The sequence below is a fragment of the Struthio camelus genome, chromosome 15 (genome assembly GCF_040807025.1).
Source record: "Struthio camelus isolate bStrCam1 chromosome 15, bStrCam1.hap1, whole genome shotgun sequence".
Lineage (NCBI taxonomy): Eukaryota > Metazoa > Chordata > Aves > Struthioniformes > Struthionidae > Struthio > Struthio camelus.
The window spans coordinates 7957673-7969759 of record NC_090956.1 but is presented as its reverse complement, the minus strand read 5'-3'; the positions used below and the strand labels follow the sequence as shown (position 1 = coordinate 7969759).

The following is a 12087-nucleotide window of genomic DNA, read 5'->3' as shown; positions in this document are numbered from 1 at the left end:
CCTCGTGTTACGAGTGCTCCATTTTTACACGTACTGCTGGCGGTGTTCACAAAACATGATGTGCAGGCATTTTGTGTGCTCCAGTTAGGCACTTGCATCTCACTCTTTCTCCCTCTCTGTCTCTCTACATTTTGTTTGGTTGGTTGGTTTGTAGGCAAACAATTATACATGAAAAATGACAAAAAATCTTGTGACTGTTAATGTGCATAAGATACTTTGATTTGTTTGAAATATAAACCATTTTATTCTCATTTTATCAAGGAAGATATGGATTAGTAGGCTTGCTTGCTTTTTAGTCTTTGCAGGTTATATGTCAAGGCTTAAGGGGGAACTGCAGCGGTTTCTGAGACTCACAAAACTGTACTCAAGTATCGAGCAGCTTACGGCAACAAGAGCAACGGACTGTAGACTTAAGGCTGCCGGTTAGGATGAAGATCTTTATCTTGTCATTATGAAATTCCAGGCATCCAAAGGATGATCCAAACATAATCCTTTATTCAAATTTATTTAGAGGAGTCAGATAAATTCAATTAATTAGCCATGAATCAGGCTTTTCTGGAGAATAACACACTTAAGCAATTAATTTTTATTTCAATTTTACATTTCCAAAATCAATATACTCTGCTTAAATTGTGTTGGTTACTTGTCAGAGTTCCTCTCTACAAGCCCCTTGTTAATTAGTCCGATTCTCATTAACATATGCCCAGCCTCCATCTTGTTATTTCATCTTGACCTTAAAAGGAAGGCATTAATTAATGCTTAATGAAAAAGTAATAAAGGACCTAAATTAAGCATTTAGAAAAAAATCCACAAACCTAACAGGCAGCTCAAGAAGCAGATTCAGGGCAAAAATGGAAAAAGACTTGGAAAAAACACTACCCTTGGATGTACCACAGGAGCTTTGGGGTGTATGGGGCTGTGCCTCCCTGCACAGCACCTGCACGCACTGCCCCCCTGGGTGACCACTCCTGCTCCCTTCCCGTGGGGCATCCCACCCTTCACTGCAGGGTGCTGGGACACGCATCGGCAGCCTGGGGTGGTGGTGCTGTGTGGTTCTTGCAGAAGGAACCCCTGTTATAGTATTGCTGGTGATGAACTGTCATCAGTGTGTTGGGCAAACGTGACTTTGGACCGTGACAGATGCAGCGCAGGCTGGTTCACAAGTGGGAAGCCTGGGGAAGACTGCCAGAGGCTGACTGGTCTCCTCTAGCAAGATGAAGGCTGAGGGGCTGCAAGGCAATTGGTTTTAAGGTAGAGCTGGCTACAGAGGTGAAGAATCATGGTACTTTCAAAAGGCAGTCTGTATCTGCATGAAGCCACCATGGCCCCACTTGGACACCCTTCTAGGGGGATGTGGCTTTGCATCTCTATCTCCAGCTGTGCACAGGGACAAGTTATCATCATGGGCACACATACCTGCTTCTGCTGACATATCCCTCTCTACGCACCCATATATATCTCCCCAAAAAAGTGAGCACTAAATAGCATTCATTCTGTAAAGCTCTTCTGCTCAGGCTGGGAGACCATCATTTGCAGAGGAAACTCTGGGTAATCCTCAGAGTGTAAATGTTGATATGTCCTTCAGCGTGCAGCATTCTTCTCTGGACCGCTGGGGGGATGTGTCTGAAAAAACTTCACTGTGTTTCCGTGCTTAGGTCATTTCCCAGGGTCTTGTCCCACAAAACATGGAAATAAGGCCCTCTTAATGTCAGCAAGTTGCAGGCAGATGTTTTTCCACAGCACACTTTAGAGAAGCATTCGTTTTTTCCATTGCAAAGTGTAAATGATTGAGACGAGACAGGACTAGGGTCAGTCAATACATTAGGCTACATTCAGAGAGAAAGCAGATTGCAGAAAAGTGCACTTCCAGGCAGTTTGGACTAAATATGAGAAATGGAATTAGGTCAGTAATTATTTAAATTAATTTTACATCCTTTGCAGTAGGGCAGACTGCAGTAGCCCTGCGACTCTTACAAATGAATGGCAATTTGCTAGGAAAAAAGAGACATATTAATGATGTCAGCCTTCGTTTTGGAAGTAATTGAGGCAGCAGCTTAAAGAAATCAACGTTACACAGCTAGTAAGCACTCTGTTTTTATTCATATTTTGTTCCAAAGGATTATGGATTTTTTTTCTCCCAGCAAACAATAGGAAATCTGAATTAGCTTTTATTTTGAGCAGGTAAATGAAAGATCTTTTCATTCATTGCTTTAGTAAATATTCATGATTCTTTCCAGGGTTGCTAAATGTCCACTATTAACAGTCATGCAAATCACAGTAAAAGAATTGCTCTGCCAAGTGACTTGCGTAAGTCTCTACAGTCTGCAACTGTAGAGACCTCTTCTTCCCTAAGAGGAATTATTGTTCAGATATCAGCATGGTGCGCATAAAATGTATGGATAAGACACTCTGTGGTTCTTAGTTGTTAATTCCCAATTTATCTCTTATTTTTACCTTAGAAAGGACAAACCCTGCTCTTGGCGTGGGATTCCCTGTGAAGCGCTGTGTATGTGTCTCTAGCTAGAATTTTTCCTCTAAACATGTTGTGTGGAATGCAAGTCAACTACTGAGGTTTCTAAGAGGCTTTCTGTTCCATCTTTAAGTCTCAAATGAGAATTGTATTTCTGAATTTTTGTCACTGCTTTTCTTCTACAGTTTTCAGAAATCTTAAGAATGAACGTGTTTCCCCAAATAATCGTTCAGGCTACTTCTTCCAGTTGCTGTATATAAGAATTAGGGTAGACATATCAAGATGCCCATTCTGCATCAATCAAAGCAGTTAATGTCTTTAATAATTAAACCCAAGGTCCAGTACCCAAGAGACAGCCTTCCCCCACCAGGAGGTCACACAGGAGCTGGGGAGAGGACATACCACAGGACTGAGCCTGTAGAGAGGCAACGGTTGTCAGAAAAAGCTTTGCTCTTGAAAGTAGCTTATCACAAAGAAATACGCTTGTGGCTTTAGCCCAGGTTTGTTGTCCTAATGGCAGGATGTATCCTCCTATTGGACTCCCAGGGCTGTCAATGGGTGTCCTGTGTTTAAACCCACAGCTGGAGGAGCCCAGGAAGAGGAGAGATTAATGAGCAGCACACACACTAGTTGTGCCACTCTCTGCAGCAGTGAATGCGATCACTGCGATAGCCCCTAAGCTTTCCTGAAGATTTATCTCGAAGCAAATGTGTGATTACTGTCAAATGATTAGTCTCAGTTGCTGTCATTGACAATACAGAGCAAGGTTGCATTGTTCCCAAAGTTAAATTCAGAAATAAACTAATAAACACAGCATTTATCTTCCTGCTGTGCAAAATGCTGTGTTTAATATAATTCCTTCTTTTAAAAGGTCAGATTTACATACTGTGCAGCAGAGGCTGGGATAGCACAGGAGTGGTATTGCCATGCCTTTTGCTCTCTGCAACACTGGTACAGCTCCAGACAACCAACCATCAGCTTCCTGGGGCCAGGTAGAAGTCAGTTCCTATAAATCCTCAAAGATAAATTGTCTCGGGCCATGAAGATAAATCACAGTGGGTTACCTACCTCCACAAATGAGCAGGTGATGCTGACACAGCCAAATTAAAGCGTGAGCCCCACTGCAGTTTCAAATAAGTGGAAACAAGCCCTCACTGCAGAGCAGAGGAGGATCCTGCCTTTCCACTGAGGGAGCAGGCACAGGGGAAATAAGGATATCTTTTTATCTCCTAACTCTTCTTTGTTAGCCTGCAGCAAGGAGCATCATCTGTGTGTGATTTCTTGTAAATCATCCCCTGTGGCAGCCTTGAGCCCCTTAAAATACTTTGTCTGCACTCATTTCTTTTAAAGGTACAAGTCACAGATGTTTCTCCTCTGTTTTTATTGGCTGAGTGTATTCCAGCCTTCTTAATGACTCATTATGATATTCCTGTTTCCAAACCATCTGCAGCTTGCAGCACTGCCCACAGGTGCTTGGACCACCTCTCACTTTCATCCTGAATTATGGAAGACGTTCACATGGAGGCATGAAATTGCCCTGGTTTTGCCAGGATGATCAAAGACTAAGTTAAGGCACCCGTGTTAGCCCTGTGAAACCTATGCCAAGTCCGTTGCTGCAATAGCATTTTTGAAAAGAAAATCCATGGGAGATTATAAACTGCATGAGCTCACGGCTTATATTAGGTTGGGTTTATCTAGACGTTTACTGTGTACTTTGTTTTAGACTAACGAAATAAGTGAGTCTGAAGGAGGGCCACTGAGATGGTTACAAGGCTGGAACATATGGTGTACCGGAGAAACAGAGGGATTTGGATTTATTTAGGTGGAGAAGATAAGATAATCCTGGTCTGACTCTGAAGTTAGCCCTGGGCTGAAGCAGCAGTTTGGACTAGAGACCTCCAGAGGTCCTTTCCAATCCAAGTTTTGCTATGATTTTGTGATTGTTCTTTTCCTATGCAATTTGTAGGAAGTTTTTCAAAGATCCACGTTCAGAGAGATATGAGTTACAATAGTGCTTAAAAGAAAAATTGAATGGGCTTTCTGTGTACAAGCTAACAGTCATATCATGTGATGAGTAGAGCCAAGACTGAGGCTGAGGTAACTGTAGGAAATAATCAGGCCAAGTGGCTTACTGGCCAAGGATGTGGCCATTTCTTAGCCAGCGGGAGGTCTTAACCTACTATTCCTTTAATTAAAGTGTTGATGGAGTAAGTATATCTGTCAGGAAAGTCTTAAAATATTTTTAAGAAAGAGTAGTCTGCATGATAAAACATTTTCAGTAACTGAAATAAAAATGGAACTGCAGACATGCTGAGTGCTCCACTTCTTCCTTTTGTAATTTCTGTTTTTCATTATCTCTTCCCCCCCAGTACTTTCAGTAAATGCCAGCAAAGTTTTTGACCACAGGGTGAATATTTCTGGACTGAATCAGAATGTACATAGCCAGTATGAACCAACACTCAGAATGTCAATATAGAGCTCAGATGGGAACTGTTCTTGACCACAGATAAACTGGTGGCCCTTGTGAGTCAGTCACAGTAGAGGGATTTGCGTAATGTGTGTCTAGCGGGAAGTGATCATACTTTAACAGACAAATCTGATGACCATCGGTAGAGGCTTGGAAATGAATAACTCAGCCAAGCTGTCAAGTAATAATACAGCAGCCTTGCAATCTGATTACTTGATACAATTCCAGGGTAAGCAGTCTGTCCCGAGTTAATAGAGCTCATTAATACCATCAAAACCATCGTAAGACCTTATTGTTCCTCCACATTCTCCAGCTCCTCCTTCACCAATCGTAGCACGTTGGTCTTTTTCTCCATTCCTTGTTTTTCCCACAGCAATGGGGCCAGTCTTTCTCCCTGTCTTCTTTATTCATCATCTCGCTTGCTTTGCACACACCTGCCGTACCATCTCCAGTGGGGTGCTTTGCCAGGCATAGGTTGGATTGTGCCGTGAGGGGCAACATCACAGAGACGTGGAAAGCCGCTTGCTGCAGGGCTTCGCTGAGATGAAAATAACTAGCTCACCTTTCAGAGCAGTGTGATCTTCAGCACAGGCAAGCAAGGGGAAGTGTGTTAAAAGCACTTCCATCTATTTACCAGCCCTCCGGGCTCATTTATATTGATTCTGCCCAAAGAGAGAGAGTTGCTCTGAAGCGATATTCTAATATAGAGGCCTTGTGGGGAATTAGGAAGTGCTGTAACTTCTCAGCATTGTGTATTACTGTAAGAAAAAGACACAGTTTTCCTCTAATGCCATTTGATATGTGCAAATCAATTGTGGAAAGTGTTGTAGTACACCAGCAACAAGATCAACATTGTGCTCCTATTCTTCTTCATAATCCACTGTTGGTGGGTTTTGGGGGATGAACTATTCTTTTCTACCTTGAGTAAATTCACTTGGGAATGGAGTTGTTGCTTGTGAAGGATTAGGGTATTTCTATTGCTTCAGAAACGTATGATGGCAGCTTTGGAGAGATTTTAAAGTAGTATACACTTTAAAATATCGTTATGCTGCTGCTGCAGGATTCTTCTTCTGTGGTTGTTGGAATAATGTGAAGCATGGAGGAGGAAATTTGCGTTTAGGATGTGTGCTGAAAGAGTTAGATCTGTGATATTACCACCTTCCACAAGCACTCCTACATTAGTTTGCGTGATAAGTAATTTTCCTTAATAAAACTGCCAATTCTTCTCATACCAGAAAGTAAATGAGTGAAATGTAGTTGTCTGTTCTTAGAGAAATGAGCCAGGATTTTGAAAGATGACTTAATTTTGGTCACACTCTATTGTTCAGCTGTGTAATTTGGGGCTCCAGCCATCCAAGTTCAAATGGAGTAATAAATATATCCCAAAGGATGCATCAGTGTGGGAAGCTAAAGGGGGAAAGGAAAAGCTAAGAAGCACCCTTTTTATTTTGGGGTTCTGGAATATAAATAAATTGGAAATAATAATAGAGAGTTTAGCATAGAGCATGATGCCAGCCAGTGAGATATGAGATAAATTAGTCTTTTTAGTGACTTCAGTGGAAGAAAACTGTATGTGGTAGCAGTGGGTTTTGGTTCAGGGTTTTATTTCTGCTCATGTTCCTTCACATACATCAGAGTTTTTTATGAAATCTTGAACAGTGATTTAAGATAAGATTTTACAACTCTTTTCCTTCATTTGCCAGCTAACAACATCTGCTTCTACGGTGAATGCTCATACTACTGCTCAACTGAGCATGCCCTATGTGGGAAACCAGATCAGATTGAAGGGTCTCTAGCTGCTTTCCTACCTGATTTGTCTTTAGCTAAAAGGAAAACCTGGAGAAATCCCTGGAGACGGTCCTACCACAAGCGCAAGAAAGCAGAGTGAGTAGTGATGAGCAAAGAGTTTGCCAGTGCAACGCAAGAGAGGAGAATAAACAATGCTTCAGTCACTGCTACCCCTCTTCTAAAGCATTAAGCTTATGAGAGCGTTTGTTGCCTGTGGGTCCAGCTCCTAGAAAGGGATAGATACTTAGAATTGCAGGGAACTCTGGCTTATGGTCCTGAACCTGAAATGACCTTGAGTGTTACAATGTCCTTGTGGGCTAGATGGCTGCAACAGCTTTTGATAGGATGCGACAGGACTTCCTATCAGAGAGAGAGATTCAGTGCTACTGGCAGCCCTAAACAGGTCTCAAGCGTTTTCACTGTGTGACTGATGGTGCAGCTGGTCTCCCAAATCTTGCACCTATTAGCCAGATAGTTTTCAGTCTCATGATTTTCTTCCTTTCTCATCAGCCACAATCTTTAATCAGAGTTCCTTGTATTGCTAAAAGCAGCCTAAAGAGTTTACTGCCTCCACCTGACCCTGCTCTTAATCTAATGAGATGCAACTAGATCTTTGAGAAATAGTAGTATTTTTGTTAATATTAAGTAACCTTTGTATGTCACATAAAATATCAAAATATTGACTTTTTCAGATGGGAAGTTGATCCAGATTATTGTGAAGAGGTTAAACAAACACCCCCGTATGACAGTGGGACCAGAATTCTGGATATAATGGATATGACAGTTTTTGATTTCCTAATGGGTATGTTTCATCTCTTTCAAAAATTAAATGCAACATTTAATTAGAATAAGAACCACTTCTTTCTGCACCGCTTTGCATAGTTCAGCAATTTGCTAAAGCGTGGCTGAAGCTGCATTTACTGTATGTGCCATTCTAGATGATTATGAGAAAATGCAGATTTATATGGTTACGTATTCCCATCAGCGCAGATTAAAGGAAGAAAAATGAACACAAATACACAGTGATGAACACAGGTCATGCTAGTCTCCTTCACAACTGTTAAGGGCTTCGCAGTTCACTTTACAGTAAATGCTTTGCCAGGGTAATGTATGTTCCAACATGTACATGCAAAGACTGCCCATTACTGGCACATTGTTGTCAGCCTGCAGTAGTATTTACTGCTGCATGTTCTATAAAGTATCAGAGAGGGAAAAAAAAGAAGTGTTGATTTACAATGAAGACAACTGTGGTATGTATCAGGAACAGTGATTTCTGCTTATGTAACCTGATCAAAAAAAAAAAAATTTTAACAACTAAGTAATAGTGACCAGTTCCAAGCTAACTCAGTGGTTAACATTGAGACATACTCATATGAAACCTGTTCTGCTTCAGCCAATGTACCTAAAGGTGCCAAACTACGTATTTGATCCTCAGAGACATGCCAACACGGACATACCACCCTCAGCCATTTCTGCTACTCAGATTTTGTAATAGACTCCACAGCAGAAGAGGCCAGCTCACAGCTCAGGAGCCATATGTGGCATCTGCAAATGGCTCGAGAACCCCGCCATGCTGGCAAAATTCATAGCTTGGCATCAGGACTCCACACATTGACCTTAAAATACAGATCACATGTCTGCCTGCCAGAGGTGCCCAAGGAGCAGCTGTTCAGCTGGTACCACTACAATAGTATCCTAACCCATACGTTAGAGCAATAACGTGTTGGCTTTCCAAGCAGCCTGAAATTTGAACAAATTTCTTAACCAGGGAAAAACAGAATATTTGATCGCTGTTCCAAATATTTAGGATCATGTTAGTGACGTCATGTAGGTTAGCATGCCTGCTTGAAGGATGCGTTTTCCTCGACTAACTGTGGCCTCCCTAAGCTAAGCCTCACAGCCAGCACTGGTAATAATGCTGCTTGGCCAGCCATGCCAACTGAGAGGTGGAGCATCAGCACTGCTTTTCACTGAAGAAGCTCTGCTGGCTCAAGATTGGGATGCCTTGTGAATAACTGGGCTCTCCAGGCACTTGAAGTGCCATCGTGCTAGATTGGGATTTCCCTTGATGTACTCCAGGAGAGGTTACTGGGAGGGTAGGAAGGTCCATTTTTATCTCCGTGTCAGTCCTCTAGAGCTGAAGTATGAAATGTTACAGAGGACTTGAAAAGCTCACCTTTCCTCCCAAAGGGTGTGTTGATAGGACATGAAAAGGAGATGGTTGAAGTTACTCTGGGACTACTCTTAAGGGAAAATCTTAGCATAAAAGTCCTCTTCCAGTACTGCACACCCTGGGGTTGCTGTGGTGGATGAGAACAAGCTCAAAGATGGGCTCGAGTGGGAGAAGCTGGGAAGGGAGAGTATGTTGCTGCCCAACCGCCACCGTGTCTAGAGGAACACTGTGGTTCTTGCTGAACCCGAGCTGATGCGTTGTCTGCTGGCCTGCACGCTCAGCAGCAAACCTGAGTGAAAATGGTGCTTTTTGCCTTTGTTCCATAGGTAACATGGATCGACATCACTACGAAACCTTTGAAAAGTTTGGAAATGAAACATTTATTATCCACTTAGATAATGGAAGAGGGTAAGTATCTGTAATAATCTTTCTGAACAAGGAAACAATTCTGGCCAAGCTAATTACTTAATCGTACCCCTTTTGAGATGATTTTTGGATCCTATAATTTATAAATTATTACCAGCTTTTCATATAATAGGGCAGTATTGAAAATCCCAAGTGGAAACAAAAAAGTCTTCTGTGCTAGATGCTATTCAGACACACAGTTTATGTGAACCTGTCTATTCAGACACAGATTTGCCTCGTCCACCTCAGATTTTATGAGGTGAATAGTTTAGCAAAGAATGATACAAAAGAAATATTTTTATCTCTGCTTTACAAACGAAAAACTGAAACCCACCTATACTGTATAATTTATTCAAAATAAGTGGCTGAACTTAGAGTCCAAATTCGCTCAGCTCCAGTCCAGTTAAACAGAACAGGTACCGCTATGAATTTTTGCTTTCAGTTCCTGGAATGAAAAGGAATGTGTGTGAGTTAGTCTTTAAAAAAGCCTTTGCCATATTCTTGCTCTTACCTTTAAATAGGTTTGGAAAATATTCCCACGACGAACTTTCCATATTGGTGCCTTTAAACCAGTGCTGCAGGTATGTTTCATCTCAGTGTGCTTGTTTCCAATTTTGTGCTGCTGTTCCCACCAGCAGGACTGAAACTCTCAGCGAGCCTTTTATTGCAGAACCCTCTTATAACACGGAGGGAAGGAAATGTCAGGATCCTGCCTAGGGAGCCTGACCTGAACTAGCCCTGAGCACTGAGACTAACATGCTTAAGTGCTTTGCTGAGATGAAGCCCTCACGGAAAGAGCGTGGCCGTAAGGTGCAGCGTGAGAGGCATTATTAAGATTTTGCTTTATTAAGGCAAAATACATGTCCCATTGAAGGCAAGTGGCAAAACTGCTCTGAGCTTGTTCAAATGCTTCCCAGGAGGTTTTCCTCGGTGCCCATGGGCAAGATTTTCAGCGATGTTTAGAGTTTCGGCTGTGCAGCCGCCCTGCCCAGGCCAGGTGCGTCCTCCGCACCTCTGGGGACGCAAGGCATCTTTGCAGGGTCTGACACTGAGCACCTCCCGCCTCCGTGGCATTAACACGAGCAGGGAAGCTCCGGAGCAGTCCGTGGTGGTGGCGGTGCCTTGCCTGGACCAGTAAAGTGAAGGCTCTCCGCGCTTCACTGTATAGTTGTGCTCCAAAACTGCTCCTTCCCTAAGGACATCATTAGTCAAGTGAAAATTTGTTAGCAGTATGACACTGCCGGTTTGTCACTATTTCAGCTAAGAAGGTTTTTACGCTGTTGTCAGGAGGCTGAATATAATCCTTTTAGCCCCACTAAAATAAATAGCGATGAAAGTACTGATTTGCATTTTTTTCTTTTTCTCTTAGAATAAGGAAGTCTACCTATCTGCGATTACAGTTGTTAGCCAAGGAGGAGTACAAACTCAGTCTCCTGATGAAGGAATCTTTGCTAAAGGATAAAATAGCACCCATTCTCTACCAGCCTCACTTGGAGGCCATGGACAGGCGGCTACGGATCGTTCTCAAGGCTATTAGCGACTGTATAGAAAAGGATGGTTATGACAACGTGGTTGAAAATGACTTTAATACTGATGTTAACACGGTTACAACTGAGAGGTAGTAAAATCGCAAGACTACGTTTTTACCAGCCAAGTAAAGAAGATTCAAAAAGAAAAGAAAAAAAAAGTCTTGCAAAAGACTGTGTATGCCACTTTGTGAATTCAGTGAATTCAGAAATGAGATATAATTGTTCCCAAAGTAGGTAAAATGTAGACTCTGCAAAGGATTAGTTCATTAAGGAAAATAAGTCTAATGTGATGCTTTTCATTAGTACCTAAAAGAGATTATGAAAAGATTCAGAAAACATTCAGATCTCTGACAGACAGCAGTCTGATAGCAAACCACCTCCTATCCTTTTTGTATAGAAAGGAGGCCTTTACTTAATATTTTGTATTTATATATGGTATATCTACGAAATCCAGACCTACCTACCAAAATTAACTAAAGAGGGACAGCATAGTTTTGTGACTCACACTTTATTTATGGTGACAGTCCACTTAGTATTTTGTGTTAACCCTTTAAGTGCTCTAATTCACTGTATCTTATTTAAATTGAATGCTTTTTTTCAGCTACTCCGCATTTAAAGGGTTAAGGCATTATGAACTTTTAAAAGCAAAAAAAAATAATAATAATAATAAATACAGTGGTTACTGGAAGGGAATTTCACTAATTGTGCATTGACAGGAATACTTGAATGTTGGTTTTACAAAGTGATGTAAAATGACGAGTTGTACTATTTATCCATAAGGAGGTAGCAGTTCTTATCTTTCTAGACTATCATAGCTGAGCTGCTACTTTTCAACTTTGCTTTTGATAGTTTTGTGTAAATATATACATATATGGGTAAAAAGCTGCTTTCAGCAGCTCTAGGCTTACTTTTGCAGCATTTTTGTGGAATTGTTTGCAACGTGGTAAAAGTGCAATAAAGATATGGCAAAATGTGTAGCCATCATGTCTAAATGGATTCATTTTTCATTGCAAAGCTTGTTCACAGAAAAGCTATATACAGCAGCCATACATTCCAGAAGTAGTTGTTTAAATTGTCATCCCATTTTGTAGCAACAGATAGTTGAGCTAAAACAGGGAATTGCTGATTAATCTACATTACAACTCTGACAAGGACCATGGTGCTGAAAACGGGTAATCTTTCTTATGAAAACACTGTTTTGACTGTCATTTCAGCATCTCTTCCTCTTGCAATTGTAGCTGTAGAAACAAGCTGT

General features: G+C 41.5%; 1 protein-coding gene across 1 annotated transcript in view; it reads left to right on the top strand.

The window, feature by feature from the left end:
- The window catches only part of FAM20C (FAM20C golgi associated secretory pathway kinase), a 60375-nt gene extending 48566 nt beyond the window's left edge, over nucleotides 1-11809 (top strand). The window contains exons 6-10 of the mRNA XM_068908098.1: nucleotides 6641-6821; nucleotides 7418-7527; nucleotides 9225-9306; nucleotides 9825-9884; nucleotides 10673-11809. Of these exons, the coding sequence (XP_068764199.1) occupies nucleotides 6641-6821; nucleotides 7418-7527; nucleotides 9225-9306; nucleotides 9825-9884; nucleotides 10673-10925 (686 nt within the window). The 3' untranslated portion in view covers nucleotides 10926-11809. The remainder of the gene's footprint in view (nucleotides 1-6640; nucleotides 6822-7417; nucleotides 7528-9224; nucleotides 9307-9824; nucleotides 9885-10672) is intronic.
- The last annotated feature ends 278 nt before the right edge of the window (nucleotides 11810-12087 follow it).